Genomic DNA, 25,225 nt, shown 5'->3' on the forward strand with positions numbered 1-25,225 from the left:
GTGCGGCCGATTGCGACCAAAATACGAGGTGCACATCTACATGTTATAGCAGTCCTATATACAAAATTTCAACGTTCTGAGGCTACTCGTTTTTGAGTTATGCGAGATACGTACGTACGTACATACGTTCGTACAGACGCCACGAGAAATTCTCTTCAGAATTAATTTTAAAGCAGTTTTATAATTTTTTTGAAGGAAAAGAGTCTTTTATTCTGTCCTTACGTACAGATATCACGCAAAAACATTGTTAAATTGCATTCGATAGCGGTCAAAATGGATATTTTCGTTGAAATATGCTGCCTGAAACTTTTCGCGATTACAATACTTCCTTTTTACTTAGTACAAGGAAGTAAAAAGAAAGTACAATATTTAACTATCGCAAACGCAGCCACAGTTGGCATTCTGCCAAAAGACTTCGAATCGTCCAGAAGGGATGTTAATTATGTGCTGCGGGGCAAGGGGTCTCGAGGTCCTTCTTGAGCAGTAAGATGGAAGAGTGCATATTCCACCGCTTAATTCAAAAAATAAGATCACTAAAAATGATGCAGCTACATTTTCTAGCAGAAGTATATTTTTTGGTAGTATAGAAAAAAAAAAGCTCAACTAATTTTCACCTTATTTGAGCGGGATATATATACAAATTATATTTGATTTAACGTGACAATTGCCAGCATTGTAATCGTAACATTTATCAATACTGCAACGTGACATTTGTCAGTATTACAAGTAAATTTTTGCCTCCCCCCTCAAGAACTGGTTTTGTTCTTTCTTGAGTTCCCTACAGATAACATGAACAATAATAACAGATTTTAACACAAAAATCAAAAAGATATTTCACGTTTGTTTATTATAGTACAATTCATTAAATAATTATCATTTATTAAACCTAATTATTAAGAACTTTCTTTTTCTTTAGTGTGTGTGATTATATACATATATTTAAACTCAAGAGATAAAAAATACATATACTACTATTAATTATCGTAAAACTATTATAATCAATCATAACATTTAAAGTAAGAACCAGAACAAATGAACATGGGAACAAAAGTAAAAATTTAAAAATACATTAAATTATGTACATATAGCAAAATTAAGTTTTGAAAACACTCTTATTTTTGCCAGTAAATAAATAAATGCACAAAATTTAACATAATGTAATAAAATAATTAATTATAAATGATGATCATATTTCAGTTTAGATTACTTCAAAGCAATTTTTGCCTTATTTCAATGCTGTTTCAGAGTCGCGAAAATAAACAGGGAAAAGAATAATCCCTACTACATCATTCATGTCCATCCTCCCCATTTTATGAATAAATCGGTCCGAATGGTGCAAGCATGTTTGCGTTCATGGTCGCGGCTACGACGTTCGAAATAACTGGGAAACATGTCCGAAATGATGCTGAAATGGAAGTCTGGCTCTTCATTTTCTGACAAAATTTCGATAGTACATTAATGTCACATAATGATTTTCATGGTTATTAATAGCTAATAAAATAATCATGGAAATATCCCTTATTTGATTAATCTTGATAATAACAATTAAGTGATAATTCCGATTTTTAACAAATAATAGTGGTTAGAAACCTTAAACAATTCTACACCTTAAATGAAAGCGAAAAATTAAATCTTTTGAAGCTTGGGCTTAGCAGTAAATCTAATTTAAAAACATAATGATCGGAAGACTTAAAAAATCGTCGGTGATATTGTTATTATGTTCATTATTAATGCAATCACATTCATTATTTTACTAATTGTTTAAAAAATATGCTTTTCTTAGCGAAGAAAAATGTTTCTTATATATAGAAACGGATTTTTTATGACCCTTTTTTTATTTCATTATTTTCCGTCAAACTAAAAAAGATCTCTTTATTTAGTTTTTGTTTCACGAACAATTTATTTTAGACTTACTTAAAGCACGTGAACTTTGCTGAGTCAAGGCCTTTCGTAAAAGCAAAATGGCCAAAAATAAATTTTCGTAACGCAGGAGACATTTGTATACTTTTCCAATTATTAATTGTAACCGTTATAACAGCTGATCAAACACATGAAATGAAATAGGAGATACATTTTATGTGATGATGACGAAATAAACACCAAAATATACACAGTATTTAATGACTAATCACATTTTTAGCTCATTAAACTAAAACCTTAAAAAAAAGTGGAAATTCGAGAACGAACATTACAAACTAAAAACAGGAAACTGTTTCGGAGCTTTCTAACAGCACATGAGATCATAATCGCTAATGCTTTAAGTAACGACCGTTAATGACACAGCACGTAAGTTAAAATGAAAACATGGGGGCAAGGGGCTAGAATCCAAAAACTAAAAAGAATAAAAACGCTATTAAGTAAAACCAACAACAGGAGAGGAAAAAAATCAGTAAAACACCACCAGAGTTTCTGTATTACGAATCAGATCAATTAAAAAAGAAGAAATGAAAAAGCAAACTAACGACTCGGATCGTAAATCAAGTTTTGGTTTCTGTTTCGCCTCTTCCCTCGAAACCACTGAAAAAAACAGGGAAAATTTTCCCTACACTTCCAGGTATTTTCCCTCTGTCGTCGCAGCAGTTTTGTGCAACATCGGTAGATGAAAAATTAATTTAAATAGTATTTGTAGAATATATTCAAGAACTGGATCAATTAAACATTAAAAATTCATATGCGAGGAAAGCAAGTTTCCCCCCCCCCCGAAAAATATTTTCTGCGAAATCACAATGGCAATGAAACTGGAGGGAAGGGTTTCCCAAGATCGAACAATTTCTTCCATACAAACACAAAGAAAAATATAAAAACAAATACTAATCATTTATATATTTAAATGTACATATAGAATATTATGGTGCACCTCATCACTTTTTATATACTTAGGCTTAATCATTCCCACTATAACTTTCCAAAATTTCGGTACTCCTCTTTTATTACATTTACGTATAGAGCCGCCCGGCCGGTATAGTGGTAAGTGACCCTGACTGCCGTAGCGACGGGCCCGGGCTCGAATCCCAGAGAAGGCATAGTTGTAACTGTCCAAGACTAATCAATGGCTATTAAATAAAGCTCCAAGCCATTAAAAAAATATTTACCCATATGTGTACCGTAATCACCAAGTAAAGGTATATGTATTAAAAAAGGTATTTCTAAAACAAAAGGGGAAAATAAACGGCAAAGTTAAAATAAGTTTAATTGCTAATATAAAACTAAATCTTGGAAGTTTAAGAGCATTTTTTTAACTTTTTTACGTTACCTTTATTTATTAAATATCATGTTCTTCGCACTTCAACCATAAAATTCAATTCAACAGCAATACACAAAATAATCAAAAGAGCATAGCTTTAGAATTTCTGATACACAGTCTCCCACGCTGGAGATAATTTTTTTTTTTTTTTTTTCGTACAGTGTTGCCCTTGCTTGCTTTGAAATCTTTCAGTTTGTTAATCAAAAATTTTTAACGAATTTTGATTAACAAACTGAATATTGTGTGAAATGAATATTGTGTTTCATTTCATGGAATGAATATTGTGTATTATTTAAACTGAATATTGTGTTTCATATTGTGCGAAAGTTTTACACAATATGAAATCAATAATACAACAAATTCCAAATTTGGGCTTTCAGATGCTCATATTTGCAGCAGGATTATGTCATTCAAAATTGGATGGCTCTAGGTACCGTTGTTTTATTACAATGCAAGAAACATACATACATTTATGAAGCTTCTTCATTATTTAATTTCTTTAAACATAATACAGGGCTCTCATATTTGATGGCAACAATTTAAAAAGTAATTCGTCATTTATAGTGAATCAACTCAACGAAATTAAGAGTTAATTAAAATCAGCCTTTCTCGGCAAATTGCCTCTTTGGGCTTTAAAAAAAAAAAAAAAATTGCTGCCAAAACTTATATATATTATTATTATTTTTTCTTAACATAACATACTTTAACATTTACAACTTTCTGACTTTAAACAGAATCATACTTTGACTCCCTTTGAAATAACATTCTATTAATTCTATTTTACTACTTCACGCGTTAAACATCAAGAGGATGAAGTTACAAAACACCTTTTACAGCAAATATTGTTTTGAAAAGCACTAAGGAATTATAATCTTCAAAAACGATAACGCAAAAAAAAAAAAAAAAAAAAAAAAAAAAAGCTTTCAATATGTCTGAACTGATTACAGAATAATTTTCCCGCCTCTGGTGACATCTCAAGAGTTACACGAGAGACGTAGGTAGGTAACGGTCACGAATCAGGAAACGAAACGACTTTGACCCTGTAACGGCCACGTTCTTCTTTCGCTCTGATAACCGCTTTTGCACCTTTTCTTGCTTGAACCTATAGACTGCGGTAAAATGTTTTTAACACTCTCGGGGAAAAACATCTGCTCTCTGATGCAGCTCTGAGCCAATCATGACGCATTCTTTCAAATACGAATATTTATCAGACCTACTTCTAAAGATTACAGTTTTACTTACAATAACCCTGGTCGAAAAATTACACTACACTAACAAATTTTATTTCTATACATGTGATATGATATCAGTGGCTTATATTAAAAGTCTGAGGAATAATTTTTTTTGGACATTCACACAAGGGATTTACAGAAGAACAAAAACATATTAACCAATACTAATACATGTCTCTGTAACTGCATGAGTGATGAAGCCAGAATTTACTTCTTTTATCTGTCTAAATCAGAAGGTTTTCAACCTTTTTTGCCACATGCACCCCCTTCCACCACTGCTAGAAGATCATCCCCTTCCCTACCAAAACTCCGGAAAATATATATAAATACTTTTATTTAATGCTGTATGATCTTAAATTCATTTAGTGCGAAAACAAGTTACTACTACTTCACGAGGGTGTCGGGGGACGGTTACTCGAGCATTATCGAAATTTACTGCAGAAATCGCTTTTAACTCAAAATCGAATTGGCTAAAATGCTTCATAGGAATAAGTTCTTTGAATATCAGCATTGGTTCATAATCCTTTCTATTCACGGAAATATTTGGCCTGACTTGAATTGCCGGTTTGGTTTAGCCTTATTGCTCAAGTAAAGACGAAACGCCTTCGTATTTATTTATTAATTATTGTTCATTGAACGGGAGTTGGTTTGTTCCCCTAGAAAAGTCAACTAATTTCCGATCAATGACAATGATTACATGCAGTTAATTTAATTCTTGCCTTTAATTTATTCCTTTTACAATTGAAATTTTGTTATTCATGATTTAATTCCAGTCCCCGTTAAAACACTTTTTAACATTTTACTTTCATGTTACTTCAAAACATCTATAATTAAACTTAGGAGATAATATAATCAATTAATCAATTTTATTTAGATATAGATTACTTTTTAATATATTTTATAAATTAAATAACAAAAGGTATACAAAATGTTGACAAATATTAAAATTTGAATAACTGAAGTTTTATAAACACACACTAAAACTAAATATTTAACAGCTAAATAAAAGGGTGACCACATCTTCCCTGAAATATGAAATTCCCCCTCTGATGGCTGGTTTAAATACCTTTTCCTAATAACATAGGTTTAACATTTACAGTTTTTAATACCTGGTCTTTCAATCTTATATTGAAGCTTTTCTGTAGTCTCAAATAAAAAAATTACTTTCTTTTTATATTCCCTTTCCTCCTGCATCTATGCTAGACTTTTTGCTCTTTGGGCAGAAAGACTTACCAGATACAAAAATCTGCATTAATGTCTATCATTAGGCTGATAACCCAAAATAAAATTTACACATTTTCTCCCCTTCAAATATCTAGTCTCTAGAAAGCCAGTAATTAATTATCAAGTTATTACTTGGAATACTGTAGTTTCCATGCCAAAGAATTTAAAGAAATCAAAATATCACTAGACATCTATTTACATAAATAATAAAAAATAATAATACAATAAATAATAATAAAAAAGAGTTTTCCCCCCCAAAATATTAATTGAACAGCACCAAAATCAATCGTTATATAATAACATAATAATTTAAATAATTTTTCATACATAAATACTCCAATAATGGAAAACAATTACATCACTATTTTTTGTGGCTTTATTTATTAATCTATTAATTTTTCAAATAGTTTAACCAATAAAGTCACAAATCAATTATAACTTTAATCGCAAATTTTTGCAAATATTATGGGGCCCTGGGGGTCATGAAAAAATCTCAATGATAAAACAGACAGAATAATAATAAAATATAAAAATAGTTCAATTTTAACCTTTAATAAAATTATATATGAAGAATTTGAATGGAATAAATTGTTTTAATTATTGTAAAACACACTAGTGTGCCAAAAGAAATAGATGTCTTTGTGGAAGACTTCTTAAGGAAATTGGCTCATCAATAATTTAACACACTTCCCATGAAAAAGCAATTAAAAATAAAAATGTTACACACAAGTTCAAAGAAAAGTGACCATAAACCTATCATCAGAAATAATATATTACTTATTTGGGAAAATCTCAATTCAACACTTAAGTTCTTATTGTGAACTTAATAACCTATTGCAATTTCTAAACTCTGCCCGCCCAGTTTCTTCCTAAATTCTAAACATTTTGCCATGCAATGTGACCATACCAAATGCGCCAGCTTTGGCACCCACGTTGAATTCTGTAATTAAATCCCTTCCATTATTATTTACATATTAATCTGCTATAATTCCATAAAACATTATCTAACAATTATTAATACATTATTTAAGCATAATTTTCTTTAACAAGCATGTATGTATCAAAGAAAATTGAAACCTATTTTCAATAATCCACTCTTCCTAATACAATTAAACAAAACTTTCAAATAAGGTAAATAAGAAGTTTTAAATGTAAACATTATTTTAAAGTTAGATAGGTATATGTAACTGAATCAGATACAGAATACCTGAAGAAAGCATAAAATGCCTTTTAAAAGTCAAGATTTAAAAACATATACATCTTCATTAAAAAAAAATCTATAATCTTGTACAATTTTAAAAATTAGAGTGGAAAGTATATGAGAGTGTGAAAGTAAACCAAAATAGAATCTTGAGTGATTTATACAACACAATGACACGTTAGAAATATAACAAATGGATACAGGATTATGCATTAATGAATAGCTAATCCATCAAACTTTAATCGTTTTCACATTACCTGTCATTTTTTAACTCAAAATATATTAGAAAAGGTTTTTCCAAAGCCAATATGGGATAAAAAAGCTTCAGCCATTTTTTTTTTTTTTTTTTTCACCCAGTTACTAATGTGCGACATTGAAACATATCAAAAATTTTTAAGTCTGATGTTAGTTTATGCTGCCAAAAATATTAAGCAGATTTTGAAGAGAGCTGCTAAGAAAAATTTTCTCATATTTATTGATGAAATACTCTACTGCTGCATTTGCTCCCACTCAGTGTGATTAAATTATTAATGTTACAGATTTCGATGAAACATGATTGTTCTGAAAATTAGGAAAATCTCTGTCCATTCCACTTCCCAAGTTTTATACCTGAACAAGCTTTTTATATTATATTTCTGGAACACCTTTCTATATACTGATGCAGTAGCACTGAGTGGCGGAATTTAATTACTAAACATTTTTAGAATTCAGAGAAGTAATAAGCTGCAAAATTTAGGGACAGCAGAATTCTTAGATTTTAAGTCAAGACCAGACATAACAGTTTATGAACAGCCGAAATTTTTGGAAATGCAGGGAAGTAAAATTTAGGATCCAAAGAGATTGCACTGGGCAGCAAAAATTCCTAGTGCTGGTCTTCTGTAGGGTACACAAATGGGAAATTTTTATCATTATGTAGGTCTATTGTTACAATTTTTTTCTTATTGATGGAGATCAGTACTGTGACAGTCTCTGCTCTGGAGGCTTACTACAGAAGAATTGGATTCTACTTCCAACCCATCGGCAGGCTGTAAGATGAAGCAGTCTCATTTAATGCCAGATATCATACTCTATATCAAGGTTTCTGAAACTGCAGGACCTGCAGCAGGGGATCGCCAAAAATTTTAGCAGTTTTGATATTTCTTTAACCGATTATAATAATTTTACAATTACTAAATATTTTTACATAATGTATCTGAAAATAGATAGAGATAATACAATACAGACAAAGAAAAAAAAATGCCTTGACATTCTTTTTATAACATAAACATTCATTTTCCTTGCTTTGCTCATTACGTTGTCCTTTCATCTGTTACTTATTTAAAATTTTCACATTGTCCTATGTCTTAAATTTAGAAATTATTGACCTAAAACTGCAATGGTATACTACAGCACAAGTGAAAAAATTGACAATTTCACACACGCATGTGTCAGATGTATGCAATACTTAATGGCGTCTCGCAAAATTTTTGCAAATATTATGGGGCCCTGGGGGTCATGAAAAAATCTCAATGATAAAAAGGGGTCGCAATTGAAAAAAGTTTAAGAAATCCTGCTCTATATGATGCATTGGGAATAAAGTAGGTATCGGTCCACTTCCAAAAAAAGTTGAGGCCAAGGGGCCGTGCCACGTTTCTCATCACCGATGCAAACTCTATAACTTCTAAGTTATGCCACCTCTAAATTCTGCTGCCTGTGACAACTGCAATGGTTGCACCCATCCTGGTGGCCAGCTTCGGATAAGAGTTAAGATCTCGCACTTCAGGAATAAAGCTCCTCTGAGCATGCCACATTCCCTAAATTATAGAAGAATGATCCATAACGTTTTTCATTAAGACAGAATATGAGGCAATAAGTTACCATATAGTTAATGGCTCCAAGAAATAGTAATGAAATGGGCTACAATGAAAAAAAGCAAAGTGTGGTTTAGGATATCGTGAAATTTAACAGCCAATTAATAGAAGTTCAGGAATTCATATGGACACAGGCCTACAGATGTCACCCCCCCCCCAAAATGGAGAAATGGCTAATGTCTGTGAACATGTCTAAACTGTTAACAGACATTGGTCACTTTATTTTGGAAACACCAAATGGGTGGGCGACCTTTGTTTCCAATGAGGGAATGGACAAATACAACCATGCCTTCTCTGGGATTCAAACTTGGACCTTTTGGTAGCGCAGTTGGTTCCCCTAACCACTGTACCATCTTCAGATGTTAATATGAGGAATTGGTGTGAAACGTTTTACAGAACCTGGTAGTATTGATGATCTGGTGAGAAGTGATACACCTAATGCTAGCAATGAGATTGTAGACTCTATTGTGTACTCGAAAGACAATATATCAAAAATTAAGTTTTCATCATAAAATTTGTGACACAGGATAGTTTGAAGGCCAGAATAACAGATGCTTATCAAGTATTACAGAGCAAATGCTTAAGTACATACAGCGAGAACTGGAATACCCAACTTAACATTTTACAAGTTATAAAGCAGGCATTGTGCTTACATTTACTAACATATTACTAGTCATATAAAAAATAATTACCGAGTTAACATTTAGCTTACCTTTCTAAAAAACATAATAATAATAATTTTTAAAATTCATAGTAAATCAACTGTTTAATTATAGTTAGTTACCTCAGATGTCCTTTTTATATTTGTCCCCAAGATTACCTGCAATCTTTGAATCAAACAACTGAAATTTTGATTTTTGGTAATAACAACAAAAAATATGTTGTTCTGCTTACAGAATCAAGATTCTGTGATAACACATGTCATCAATGCATAAATACATGAAACAAAAGTGTAATATTGTGAAAGAAAGGGGGGGGGAAACTAGACTAAAAAAAATTTAATTCCTTCAATAAATAAATAAGTGAAAATAAAAATACTGCCCTAAAAAGTGGAATTTTTTCCCCTTTCCTCCCCCCTTTTTTTCGCAACAATGTTTATTCAGATTTTCTTCTGAAGAAGACAATCTTTATGCAACTCCAGATTCTAACATTCTAAAAATATTCCAAAACCTGAATATTCATTCTTTTAATTCAACTCAAAACGAAGCTAGAATGCTGTAACAGCTATTAGGGAAAAAATTAATTTATGAATTCTGGAACACTATTCTTATATGAGGCCAAAGAAAAAAATTCAGTTTTTTTCCATGTTATTTTAATTAAAATATACAATCACACTCAAAGCAAACAAATTACTAGGCTTAACAAATCTTCAGTACAATTTATAGTTTTGGATTAAATAACTACTTCTGTTTGGTAGGGGAGAATCAACAGCACATTTTCGTGCAGTTATAACAATATAGTGCCCACAAAATATCATTTCTTGTAATTCATTCAATTTAACTGACAAATCCTTAAGGCGTTTAGTCGTAATAATTCAATAAATCCGCTATTTTTAAAATGCATACATGGTAATCATGGAAACAAAAGGGAACCGCATTTATAATCTACAAAGGCTATTTACCACAATAATTTCTTTCAATAACTAGTGTACTTTACTTAAAAAACCGATTAGTTAAAAAAGATATTAAAAAAATACAAAAGGCTGAAATATCAGGGAACAGTAAAAGTTCTATACTCGATACTAAATATGGTAAATGAAAATTTTAAATAAATAATATTCGAAAATACCTGCATGCAGCTTATAGTAAACAAAATATCTGATTTCACAGAACAAATTTAAAGGCCTTATGCGCAGTTGTCTCTGCCTCTGTTTTACAATATAATATTAAAATTAAAGTACAAAATTTTAAGAAAGCTTACCTGTATGCGTTCTTAAATGTGCTTTCAGATGTGAACTTTTGCCATAGACTTTGTCACACCCTACAAACGGACATTCGTGCATTTTCTTTGTTTGTGGCGGCCTCCTAGCAGCCTTTGTGTTTTCCGGAACTAAGGAAGGCGTGGTCGCTTCGCCACTCACTGGCGCGATTTCATCGTCTACATTAGGTACCGGGTCCTGTTTACAACGGCTAAGATCTTCTAAAATACGATTGATCATGAATGGTCGATCATCATCGTTGTTAGAACTCTGCAAAAGATTAGTTCTCGCAGATTCACGATGATTTAAAGCTAATGTTATCAAACTCTGTGCAGCTATAATATCAGCTGGATCTGGATGATGCCATAAATATTCCATAGTGCTTGAAATGTTCTTCATGTGTAAACAAAGGCACTGGTATCCACAGCAATACGCCAGATAAAATCCAAATATTAGCCAGTGAAGTCCATGAGTTAATTAGCGTTAAAAAGCTTACAACACGGACACTCAAACAAACACAACATTACCTTCTGCTCCTCACACAAAGACTGGTACGCATCACAAACCCTCGTGGTGGTGGATGATGGGCGTGGTATCCGGATGTGACGTCACAATACTGCCTCTTCACAATTGGATGTCCGTTTTTTTGACGCTGTTGCCAGCCGCTGTAGATGATCGCTACCTGATGAAGCCCTGAGGATGAAAAAGAAAATAATGGACTATTTTTGATCGTTCCGTGGGTTCTTGGGGTTCTCGTTCTCGCGCAGAGAAATGGTGACGTCTTTACGGACGTAAGGGGACAAAAATAATACTCATACTTCAGTTCTTTACTGTGAGAAAGAACCTCAGTTCAAGGAAACCAGATACACAAAAAAATAACCCACTTAAAGTACAATAATAAATTTTCTTTTTTATCTCCTCTTTTCTAAACAAAAAACAACGCATTTTTCTCAGTAAATGTTTCATTTGCTAGTTGAAAACTTTTATTTCGAAAGAATTACTTTTATTAAAACAAATTTAAGCAACTGAATAGAATATACTCATTGATTTTAATAATCTGAAAGGACATTTCTAATTTCAATAGCGTGATAAACATGATATATACAATATATTCCTTAATATTTTATTTTAGTTTACGTATATATTTACATTATACATTTTGAACAAAAATAAAATGCATTATAGTTGAAAATATATTTTATGTTGCGTATTTTAACACAAAATAAAATATGCGATGTATTATTCTAAACGGTATTATAAGAGCAGTTAGAAAAAATAATTTATTACTAATATTTCTAATTAAAAAATCGAATTTTAAAATATTTAAATAATTCAATTAAAAATAAATTTTAAAGATCATACTAATTTACTAATAGAACTTAGCAAGCATGTTAATTTAATAATTAAATTTAAGAATCGAATCTTTGTATATTCATTAAAAAAAACTACTACTGATCTTAGTATTCAAAAATCCAGTTAACCACCTGAAACAGTTTTAAATTAAAAATTAAGCACTTGCGATATGTTTATTAGTTAGTATTTATTTAAACATTTACTGGAAACAATTATGCCTAACAAAAGCTAAGGGAGAAGGATATGCTATGATCTTTTTCCATCATAAATTAACGTCACGTGAAATCTTCTTATTTAATAAATTAATAATTCAGGACGTAATTTGTATTTTTTAATGGATCGCTTGTGCTGGAGGTTTGCAACAAATACATTTCACAGAAGTGAAAAAGCAACAACTCTATTTACAAGGCAGAAATAGATAAAATCTCAAAGCATTTTCAAAACTGAAATTTAACTTTTGATCCTACTGGCAAAACGACATTGCGGTTGGTTCGCCAACGACTTAATTCACTATTCTACTAAGATTTCAAATGTAAATAAATGGCAGTCTCGTCAGGCTTTTAGATTGCTCTAAAGTTGATTTATTTCGCTCACCTTGCTGTAAAGAATTAATGACAAATAAATTAAGGTACTATATTCTTCTGCCATTTTATAAATGCTATTTATCTCTCCCCCCTTTTTTTTATAGAAAAGTCTTGCATATTCAATTAATTTCCTCTATAAATCTTAAAGTACAACATGATTGAATAGAGTTTAAAGTTGTTTGCGGTGAAATCTCTCTTGCATTTTTAATTTTCTTCTGCTTTGTAAGTTTATATACATTTTTCTCAGCATTTCATTTTAAAATTTGATTTACATCATTTTATGTATTATGGTATCCAATATATTCTTTTACTGGATTTTTAAAATTCTTAAAAATAAAAAATGTATGTACTATAAAGATTAAAAATTTTCAAAGTTTCTAACACAAACTTTTTAACCTCTTTTAAAACAGGTTGTAAATATGTAATGAAACAATAGACTTATGTAATGAAGCATTAGCATTAATAGCATAGAATATAGAATGCTGAAACCGTAATGAACAGTAAAGTTGGCATCCGAGGCAGATTAAATATTCTTCCTTATTTCAATTGACATCTCCGGGCACAATTCACTTAACACTCTAATCGTGCCTATTCAGGAACATTCACATTTTTTTATACTATTGCGATAAGAAAAAATCAGCGAGGCAGTGTCTTAGCGAGAACAGAAGTACAAGCAATGTGCGCAGTCAGCGAATATGGAAGTTCACCAAAAGAAAGGTTTCATTTCTTGAAATTTTGAGCTCGAGTACCGAATTAGCTGCGTCGAATAGTTATTACGATTTTAAACAGTTGTTACCAATTTTAGAATAGAAAGGGGAAATGCCCAAATTAAAAATGAAGAATTAAGGAGTTATTGCTAATTTAAATTATAATTTTGATCTGCATATTTGCTTTGCTTTTACCTCTGTTTTCGCTAAGATGCTGCCTTGCTGCTCTCTTCTTATCGCAACAGTAAAAAAAATGTAAACTAGGCAGACAAGTTAATTGGGGCGTCAGCTGAAATAAAGATGAATATTTAATCTATCTCTGCTGCCAAGTTTGCTTTTCAATATGAATCAACATTCTGTGCCCTGAATATTGCTAAATTTGCTTTATTACGATGAGTTTCTGCTTCATTACTAATATATAATCTTATTTTTAGATAATTTTTTTGTAATGAGGCGACCCTTTTATATATTTTCTTCTAAATCTAATCGCTCTTTTATTAAACTCTTATTTAACTCGCTCGTAATGTTTGTATCGAAGTCAAACTTTCTTTAAGACTGAGTACGGATGACAATGTAATGTGGTTTTCAAAACCGATGTGGTAATGTGGTTTTCAAAAGCGATGTTTTCAAAATTTGATTTAGATTTTTAAAAATTTAATGTTTTTCGTACATATTTTATTTAAGCAACAAACTCAAACTCTCAGAATTTCATTGCTTGCACCATCGGATAGAGCGAAAGGAAGTATTTTAAGTGAAGTTTATGTATTATTTAAATTTGCAGTGTAGAGGCCGAAACCACTACACAAACCCCGGTTTGTAATACAGGGTTGAAATGAACTTCTAACTCAAGTTATAATAATAACATGAATTTTAATAAAATAAAAACATTTAACAAGTGCATATCCAGACCATGTGGACTTGAATACATTCAGTCCCGTAATTTCAGAAATTTGTCAACAGGAAGAATGCTCTATTGCATTATACACGAGAAATGATAATTTAGTTACCACTGTGTAGTTACCTGCGCTGAACTCCCGGAGGGGGAAGATTCTTTTACTTGTACATAACAAAAGTGTCCATCTCCTGACCCTGATGAAAACATTTCTTTTATCTCTTTGTCCATTGGAGTGACTTTCCAGCAAAGAATCTCTAAGGAGAAGAATGAAAGCTTCCATAGACGCAATGTAAACCCGTTTCGCCACGGCTATGCAGTGAAACACCAGCGCAGGGTGAAATTTAAACAGCGCAGTTCGAGGAGACAGTAAATTTTTTACTTTGAAATAACTCAAAATGTTTTATTTTCATACATTTCTGGAGTTTTATGAGCAAAAGGATGTTAGTTGGAATTTTGGGGCGAATTATAGAAATCCTGTCCAATTTTTACTTTCAATTTAAACAGCAAGTCGTACGAAGACAAAATTTAAATGAAATAAATTTCTTAATTCTTTTCTTCTGTAAACTTAAAAAGGGGGGAAAACACATGCCATACAAAACGTAATAAATTTTTATGGATCCATAGTTAAAAATTTTACAGTGAAATTTTAAAAGCAAAATTTGCAATAACTAACTGAAACAGAAAAAAATATTTAAAGACAATTAAAGGCACCCCTAAATAAATTGAAAACACTGAAATACATTATAATTATCCGACAACAACTTTAAAAACAAATTACCATGAAAACGTTTAAACAATTATTTGGAATGACCATTGTGAAAACCAAGAGCAAAGTTTTCACGCAATAGCCAAAACCATTTCACTTACAGCATTACATTTAAAAAGTCTTTAAAAGAATTTCACATAGCTAAAACCAAGTACCTCTGACTACAACAACAAAGAACGTTTTCGAACAACGTGGTAAAAGATTGCTAACATGGCCGACGGCATGCTGCATTCTTTGATGCTGCTTTGTTGCCTCCTGATGTTATTTCGCACATGCGCAGTGAGGTACGGAGGGTGGATAGCTTTGGAATGGTTTGCCCCTTTAAAGTAAGCTTCAGGAATATACATGATGTGTCTCTTCGGTCTGACGGAGCCACATTTTCCCCGGGGAACCTTTACTTCTTCTCCTTAGAGATTCTTTGCTTTCCAGGCTTCAACCCGAATCATTAACAAAGGCCCCTCATTGTACAGGATTTCACAACTGATCTGAACATGGAGGTAGGAAAGGAAGGAGGCGCCAGTCTGCACTAGAAGTGAAGCACTACTTTGAAGCTTGGGTCACCAGATGGGGTGTTCTTTGTTTACATTCAGAAACTCGCTTGACACGGTTCAGATAGTATTTCGACACACGACAGTTCCATACAAATCAAAAACGGGAAACTTTCGCATGAAAGAAACATTCATAGTGTGATGGATAATAGCAATTTGTATAGTTTAGTGACATTTACGCAAAAATCACATCTTGGTTATTTTTCGATAACTAACAACAGCGCGATTTTGATTATGAATTTGTTTTATAAAATTCTAAGCTGTTGAACTACAAAAATATAGATTTTAAGAATGTTATCCTTAAAGAATGAAAAATACTTCACGGTACATTTAAAATTGTATACGTCTTTCGATACCCTTGATAGAGTATTCGCTACTTTTATTTTATGTTCCAAACGCCAAAATGTGTTAAATAAAACAAATTTTTTTCACATCCATATATTATTGTTGCATATTATTGCAAAAAGCGTGTATCTGCCTTTGACAAAATACATAAATATTCATTAAATTATTTATAAATGTATTTGAAATGAAGAATTTATTCACTTATAAACAACTGTGAAAGTACTGTGAAGAAATCTAATTATTAAATGTATCTAATTTATAATGATTATAAATGTTATCTAAATATATAATAACCTTAATATTGAATTGTAAACATAAATTGAAATCCTGTTGACAAATACGTTATAAAACTATTTAAGCAAGAATTGTTCGTATTGGAAAGCAATCTGTTAAAAAGTATTGTAAAGCAAATGCTATGAGATGCGCACTTAAGAACGTAATAAAGAGTTTTGGAGTGTGTATTGCTGAAATGAAGGGTAAAAAAAAAATCTGATAAGTATAATTAAAAGAATTATTCCCCTTACATTTTATAATAACTCAGTTACAAGTTTTAAATAATACTTTAAAAAAAACTTATTTTATTCCCTTTCAGAAATGTTCAGAGAAAGTCAAGTACTATTTAAAGTATTTCGCTAATTCCTAATAATTCTCTAATTTAAAATGAACCGAATAGAGCATTAATCATAAATTGACTTACATTTTTCGATTTAAAAGAAGCCAAAAAGTCATGTCATATTTAACAAAGTATTTTAGGAACAAGCTCTATAAATAGAAAAGAAATAATGCATAATTTTAATATTAATAATACAATAAACTTTGATCTTAATTTTTGTACCTTAACCGAATAGAATCGAATTACCTTATTTTTTTTTTTTTTTCTTTTTTTTTTTTTTTCTAATGTAATTAACGAAAACTTGTGAAAATATTTCATTCAAATTAAACCATTCTGAGAAAACTATCCTGTAAAAAGTATAACATATGATTCCATTCAGAATGAAATGTTATTTAAAAATATGTTGTTTTCATATACTTAGGACTCTGAAGTGTTGTAGAAAAAGAAAATATATACATTTATATGTATATTTACGACGTAATTACAAAATATTTACATCCGAACTCGTCAAATCCCATTGAACTCAATGGTAAATGACCGAATGTTTTGGTCACCACGTAGGGATCGCCGGTGCTTCAGAGCAGGGTACGGGAGAAACTTGTTTAGGGCAACTCCATCTTATTTCCTACCTCCATGGATCTGAAAGAGCTTCTATTGCAATCTTAAATCGTTCATCTTAGACAAAGAACCTCTATGTGACCTTATCACAAACTGATTAACTGAAAAGGGAAAATAATTTATAATGTAATTTAGTGGGAATAAGAGAATAAATAATTCTCTTTACAAAATACATCTACAATTTTATATCACGAATTAAAGAGTGAGAGCCTAAATAATAAAAATCTTACGATCGAACTTCACCAATTTCACGAACTTTCAAGAATCAAAAGATAAGTAGTTATCGTTATAATTTATATAGGTTTTACTACTCCTGATGTAAAATAGCAAATTGATTCTGTAAATAGAATTTTTTATATCTTGTTAAGATATAGTATGATAAATTATTTTTCTCCTGTTAGTTAATTCATTTGTTATTTTATAAGTTTTAAATTATTTTTCTCCTGTTACTTAGTTCACTTGTTATTTTATGAGTTTTAAATAAAAGCTCATTCGATAAAAATTTTAAAAACATATTTCCCACCGTTTAGCGTGTTTAGTGTCGTGAAAAGCGCATGAATGGAAATTGACCTTGAATTATAATTTCAAATGAAGTGAAGAAAATAAATGTTGTGGGCACGCGAAGTGACGGAGGGTTTCTTCAAAGTACCTATTTTGAAGTAATAGATTACAGCTTTTGTAATAAAACTCCCAAATTAATGCGTTTTCCTTCACTTACAGTTTCAAAATCTTATGCTGAACGCATTTTAGAATATTTTTAGTTTAGGTACTACCAAAGGAAATGGTGACCTTGACCTTGAATAAGCAGCGAAAAACACCGCACCTGTTTTTATCAAAGCGAAGGATTCCCCCCCCCCTCTGGTCTTTTTTTTCGGTCAAAAATGAAACAGTCATTTCAACTGCGCCTAAGAATTGGAACTCCCACTCTTGTTCACTAAGCGAAGGTTGAAAATCAAAGGACAATCAACTCTTGATTTACTTGCGCAACACCAGGCAAATGTAATGTAAGATTACGTATTCCGGACGCATTCTTCGATCCTCTACATTAGTGGTTTCAAATGGCGGTTCCCGAAGCAGTTTTATGCGACTCACGAAGACATATCAGTTATATGCATTTGTAGCAAAGCGAAGTTGCAAAGGTGTCAGGATTTTATTTATTTAAAGCCCGAATTTAAATTATTTTCATTACCATTAAAAAACGAACGTAAATAATTCCTTAGAAAGTCTACAAATGCAGCTAATTAATTTACAGTCTGATATTAATCTCATTCCAAAGATTTGAGGATAAAGGTTTTATATACTTTCATTCGTATTTATCTCTACACAGTGGCGTAAATAAGGGTATGCAAAGAAAGAATGCCATTGCGTAAGGGCCCGAAGGCTTAGGGGGCCCTTGAATGCCCTGCTGAACTACATTTATACGTTTAAACTTAAAAGACGATGGATTCTTTTATAAATACTATAGATATATGATAGAATCCGTCTTTTTTAAAATTTTCAGGGGCCTTCTGCGTCATATGACACAGTTAGGGGGCTCTTGGAAGCAGACAAAAAAAGCTGAATACAGTGTTTTATATACACCATAACTTCAACTGAATACAAAGCAGAAAAGCTATGTGCTGTTATTTTGATTCCCTTCTAGAGAAGAGCTTTCGCTGCCCAACCATTATAGTGGTTAGCATCACTGGCTGCCGTGCCGAAGGGCCCGGGTTCGAATCGCGGACATGGGAACGCATGGATGTTTGTAGTGTCGGTGCGGCATGGCGGTACTCTAAATATGCGGCGAGCCGAAAGTCCTCTCATGGGTTTGGCAGAAGGGAAGACCTTCGGAACGTAAGAATTAAATATGTACCAAAAACTATTTCGACATGAAATCACTGAAGAAGATGAATTATCAGAAAATATTTCAACTACAGTCATTAACAGTGACGAAAGGTCAGAAAGTATTCCAAATGCTATTAGAGGTGTAAAAAATGAAAGATATTCATCCGATTTGGGTCATTATCCAGAAATTCTTACAAAGGATAAGAAAGGATTTATTTTAAATTTTGGCCTTTGTAGACGAAAAGATACCGATTTTTTCCGAAATAAATCTTTTGTTCATTATTACAGTGATTAATAACTCCGTTTTAGAGACAGATTTTCCTTTGTTATTCATTTGAACTTAACAAAGACTATTGCGAACCATGTTGGTTAACTTCAAATAAGGACAGATGTGGTCAACAGGAATACAGCACCGGTAAACGTTACCCATAAGAAAAAAAAAGCTCGAGATAAGTTCTCATCATGTCGCAAGCTGTATTGAACAGAAAAATTGGGAAGCAAATTACTGTATTGATCACATATGGGAAAAATCTGTAAAAGATGAAATCAATTTCAGTTAGTTTTAGGGAGATTAAATCCAGATAACTTTAGTAAAAAGTAACAATGGTTACATACTTAGCTAATTTTTTTACCTGACGTCAAATTATTGGAAGAATACGATGTTGTAGAGACATTAGGATATTTTTGAAAGCAGGAGAGGTGTTAAATGAGCCGGGACTCGAACCACGGACCTCTCGAATACGCGCCGAGTTTACTGACCACTACATCCCGAAGGCATGCCAAGAAGGCAGAAGAAATACCTTATAGCGTTATAAAAATGCTCTCAAGCACTGTTATATATTTGAATTCTGCTACATAAAATGAGTTATTTGATTGTTTAAGCAGTATTTGTTTGAAAACAAAGCTTTTGGATAAAATTAAAAATTCTCTTTTTTATTTCTTTGTAAGAATATCGTGTACAAAGTAATCGTAATCACGAAAAACTTCAGTTATCATATTTCAATGGAAATATCCATTTTGACAGTTCCAGAGTCCATCTGGGGCCCACCAGTTGCCGAGGAGTAAAGTAGCTAAACACTGGTAGTTCGGTCCAAGGTTCGAATCCCCCGAATGGCCTCGTTGCCTGGGCCTTCGTCGTTTTTCCCATGTGTATCGTGTATACGAGCCAGTTTCCCTTAGAAAAGATGACCCTGGAGGCTTTGCCGTAATCGCATAAAACAAACCGAACCATTTTTCGGGGTTGGGGGGCGTTACGTCTGTATGACCAGACAAAATAAAGGACTCTTTTTTTCCAAAATGGATTTTTCTCGACACTTGTATGTTCGCATGTACGTACGTATGTATGTACATATATGTATATACCATATGCATCGCATAACTCGAAAACGATTAGCCGTAGAGCGTTAAAATTTTGCACATGGGGCTGCTATAATATCCATTTATGAACTTCTCTTTTTTATTGCAGTGTACATCTACATATATATCAACTCCCTTATTCGAGCCTTTATTTTCACAAGCGTTGATCGTAGTCATACCTTCTCATTACAGAATACAGAAGTGTTTTAAATGACGAAAAATGTTTTGGCTACGTCAAATTAAAAAAAAAAAAAAAAAAAACCGACAAATAACAAAATTTAACATTTTATTCGGTCTCCCGGTTCTTATACTTGGGAAAGTTTTGTACTCGTTATGAAAAAATAAATTAGAAAAAGTTAAGACTCCCATACGACAAAAATGACCGGGCTATTTAATTCAAAATTTGCAACTTTTTTATGTCATTTTCAACTTGCCTTGAAACCGGGTAATTAAGACCGGGTATTAATGAGGGACCGGGTAATTAAGTTGAAATTATTCGAGGAAATAACTTTAAATGAAATGCAGCAAAAAGTGTGTATAATTGAATAGACGATACAAGGAAGTCATGTGTGTCCATATCAGATTTTTGACTATTAATCCAAATCTTATAAAAATCATTGTCAAAATGTTGGCTCCTGGAAACCTCGATTTTTGGGAAGGGGGCGGTTAGTACTGTAAATTTATTAGGGGGACAAGATTTTTTTTTTTTTTTTTTTTTTTTTTTTGCATAGGGGCCCTAGAGGTCTAGTTACGCCACTGTCTCTACATATAATAAAGGAAAGAGTCTGTGTGTGTGTCTTTCGTTCGTGCTGCACGTAAGCTAATAGACCCAGGCTTACGAAATTTGGTACATAGATGCATCTATTAGACAAGAGCCAGTGCAACTCGAAGCGATTTTTTTCGAAATTTGAATCAGATTTTTTTAATATTTTTTGATGAAATCGCATCGTTTTGATTAACAGTTTTTCATTGTATACCGGACTGTTGACTGTTGAAAATATGAGATAAACTATTAATTATGCACGCAACATGCACATCGCAATCTTCTTATTCTGACGCGCATGTGTCTCGCGATGCACAACGGAAAGAATTTCCCTTTTTCCTCCCCTTTCTCTTAATTAGCTAATAGCAAAGAGGTTTGTATATTTTGTATTATGTCATCCACAAAGCACAATTTTGATTGGTTATTGCTTTCCGATGATAGTTTCATTCTTTTAGAAATGTGGTTTTGGCAACAGTTTTCTATTCATTGCTTTCGATACTGGACTGCTGACTGTTTTCTCTTGAAAATATGAGATTTATTGCTTATTTCATGGAAATTCTGTTATACTATGTTTTAATTATATGTAATTTCAATTATATAAAAAGTTGCATGATTTTTTTTAGGAAACAAAGTTCTTAACTTCATTTATACCATTTGAATTCTTAAGATTTTGCAACAGGAAGTTGGTTAATTTATTTATTAGGGTAATTAATACTTGTGTTAAGGGATATTGCTTATTTCATTGTAATTTTTTTATATATATAATACATTTTTATTGAAATTTCTGTTTTATTCTGTTTATTTTTTATTTATTTATTTATTTATTTTATACATTAAGTTGTTATGCAGAGTAAAATTTTGTGCTGTTTTTAAATTTAATGTTTGTTGTTCCCTTTAGGCATTTTTCTGGTACATTTAAAAGCAAGACGAAGGTTGGCCACGTAGCGGCTAGTCAAAAAATAGATAATATACTACGAAATTTTTCAGTGAGGATAAACATTTTGTTTTGGTATACATTTATATCTGAACAGCTTTTTTCGCAGGTACAAATTTATAAGAACCGGAATGACCAATGAGCATCTGAAATCTGCGACGAAGAAAAAAACTTTCAGTCATTTCTATCCAAGACTACAAACTTACCACCATTGAAACGCCATAAAATGTCAGCCTGAGGGTGTCGGGGGCGGTTACTCGAGTTTTTTCGAAATTCACTGCAGAAATTGCTTTTCACTCAAAATTAAATTGGCTAAAATGCTTCATAGAAATAAGTTCTTTGAATATCAGTATTGGTTCATAATCCTTTCTATTCACGGAAATATTTGGCCTGACTTGAATTGCCGGTTTGGCTTAGCCTTTATTGCTCGAGTAAAGACGAAACACCTTCGTATTTATTTATTAATTATTGTTCATTGAACGGGAGTTGGTTTGTTCCCCTTGAAAAGTCAACTAATTTCCGATCATCGACAATGATTACATGCATTTAATTTAATTCTTGCTTTTAATTTATTCCTTTTACAATTGAAATTTTGTTCTTCATGATGATTTAATTCCAATCCCCGTTAAAATATTATTAACATTTTACTTTCAAGTTACTTCAAGACATCTTTCAAAATATAACTTACTAGTATGGATTCACTCTTTTAAGATCATTCTACTTTAATTAAACTTAGGAGATAATATAATCAATTAATCAATATTATTTAGTAAATAAATTATATATATATATAAGATATATAAGATATTTACTCGCAAACATTTTGTTGCCTGCGTACGGATTCGTATTAAAATAGACTTAAATCAGGACTTAGAAGAGAAAGGTTAGTTAGAAGGGAAGACGTATTCATGTTGGCACTGAGCGCGGAGATGCAATTCACAACAGCGTTTTAAATTTGAAGAACCAGCGTTTAAAATGAACTGCGTGTGACAGCATTTTACACTTAACATTAAAAAATATAATAATACTTACTCAGTTTTAAAACAATAGATAAAATGCGCTACTCTTAACATAAAGCTCCCCTTTTTTTAGCCCAAAGGGGAAAGTTGACCAGAAGCGCTATTAATTTCGTTTTGTCATTTTGCGTCGGTTCGCTATAAATGTCGACTCGTTTTTCAAAATATTGCCACCAAATATTAGAGTTCTGACTTGTATTTAAAGAACTTAAATACTGAAGAATCTGCATAAATGTATGTATGTTTCCCGCTCTGTGAAAAAACAACGGTACCTAGAGACATCAAATTTTGAATAACGTAGTTCTCCCTTCAAATATGGACATCTGGAAGCATAAATTTGGAATTTTTTATTATCTATTTCATACTTTGTCAAACATTAAAGAATTTTTGATTAACAAACTCAAGGATTACAAAGCGAGCAATGGCAATGTTGTACAGAAAAAAATATTTTTATCTCCAGCTCGCGAGACTCTGTATCGGAAATTCGAAAGATATGCTCTTTTAAATATTTTGCGATATTGCTGTTGAATTGAATTTTATGGTTTAAGCGCGAAAAACATGATTTTTAGTAGGTAAAGGTAACACACAAAAGGTTAAGAAACGCCCCTTTGAGCGTAATATAAAATCTGGAAGCTTTCAAACTTTTATTTTTGTTTAAACTTGCCCTTTTTTAATGAGCGTTTATTTATAATAATTTCTTTATCTTCATGCTAACGGAGAGACTTCTATTACCGCTTCTAGGATAACTATAATAACTGTTATTTATTTAAAATTAATCAAAAAACTACCTTAGATTGGCATAGTTTTAAACATATATGACAAAATGTCTGCTAATCTAAAGCTGATTTTTTTGCGTAATTGTGAATTTTACACTGGCATATTTCTCTTCCGATTCAATATAATATTATATATTTTTAAAACAATTTGTAACTTATACTTACATCTACATTACATTTAAATAAATAAATGTAAGATTGTTACCTTAATTTGGACAAAACAGCTTTACTCACAGTACCTACAAAACATTATTTAATTTTTCAAAAGTGAGGGTTAAGGAGGCAGGTCTTTTTATGCCAATTACTTTGATGTTTTATACTATTATATTTTATGTAGAATGCTAAGTTAGCGCAAAATCGAATCAATAATTAGTGTCAAAGCGCACAGTAAGAATAACTTTAACAAGTACTTGACAAAATTAGTTCTCATTTAAAATTTGCTTTATGCTATTAACTTATAAAATGTCATCCAGAAATATTTGAAATTAAAACATATTATATGGAAATGCAAATGATATAAATACTTACTTACACAGTCGCACTGCAAGTACAAGCTGTTCAAATATTATTTACTGGCCGCCACATTCGAAGCAATCCACTTTTTTACCTTCTGAGTTGTTTTCCTTTAAGGAAAAACATATACATTTCTGTTTGAGAAACATATCCTAATAAAAGTTCGTACTCTGCAAAATAAACGAATTGCATCTCTATTAACTTCAGGATAATGTTTCTCCAGTTTGGTAATTAAAGAGCCAATTGCATGCTTCTTATTGTAGTAAGTTGCACCATGAACTGCCAAAATATTTTTTCGAACACGTAAACTGTGTTCATCCATGAATGAGAAGATGCAGCAAGCCTCCTAAGGACAAAAATTTAATCCATTCTGAATAAAATATTGTTTCATCAGCACTATATTTAGATATTGTTCCCAATGATGGGTCTTTGTCCCGCACACGGTAGGCAATATAACCTGCAACATACGTTAATGCTTCTTTTCTTGCGGCGAAAATTGTCTGCCGGAATTCAATTCTAATTCTCAAGCCAAAGCAGAAGACTGTATGAAATCCAAATCGTCAGACCCACCAGCGGTCGAGCTGTAAAGACGCTGAACACTGGTAGTTCGGTCCGAGGATCGAATCCCGCGAACGGGCTGGCTGCATGGGCGTTTTCGTGGTTTTCCCCATGTGTAACGTGTATACCAGCCAGTTTCCCTTAGAAAGTCCTCCACGAAGGCATCCCTCCCTTTAGGCAGATAGCCCTCGTGTGCTTTGCCATAACTGAATAATCCAATCCAAATCGTCAGTATTATTTAATGGAAAAGGAAATCTTCCTCCTCAGTTTTCAAAGCCCTTTCAAGTAATTCTGATGTTAAATATGAATTAATAACGCTGCTTTCTTTACTTATGCACACTTTTGAAAATAATTTTGGAAGCTTATTAGGCAGTAATAATTGCTTTA

General features: G+C 31.9%; 1 protein-coding gene across 1 annotated transcript in view; it reads right to left on the reverse strand.

Moving 5' to 3' along the window:
• The window catches only part of LOC118191399 (uncharacterized), a 63,490-nt gene extending 52,186 nt beyond the window's left edge, over positions 1-11,304 (reverse strand). Inside the window, exon 1 of the mRNA XM_035362200.2 lies at positions 10,672-11,304. Within this exon, the coding sequence (XP_035218091.1) occupies positions 10,672-11,068 (397 nt within the window). The 5' untranslated portion in view covers positions 11,069-11,304. The remainder of the gene's footprint in view (positions 1-10,671) is intronic.
• Positions 11,305-25,225: the final 13,921 nt, after the last annotated feature.

This window comes from Stegodyphus dumicola, chromosome 8, assembly GCF_044657685.1.
Source record: "Stegodyphus dumicola isolate Sdum_Otavi_A_Nest chromosome 8, ASM4465768v1".
Classification (NCBI taxonomy): Eukaryota; Metazoa; Arthropoda; class Arachnida; order Araneae; family Eresidae; genus Stegodyphus; species Stegodyphus dumicola.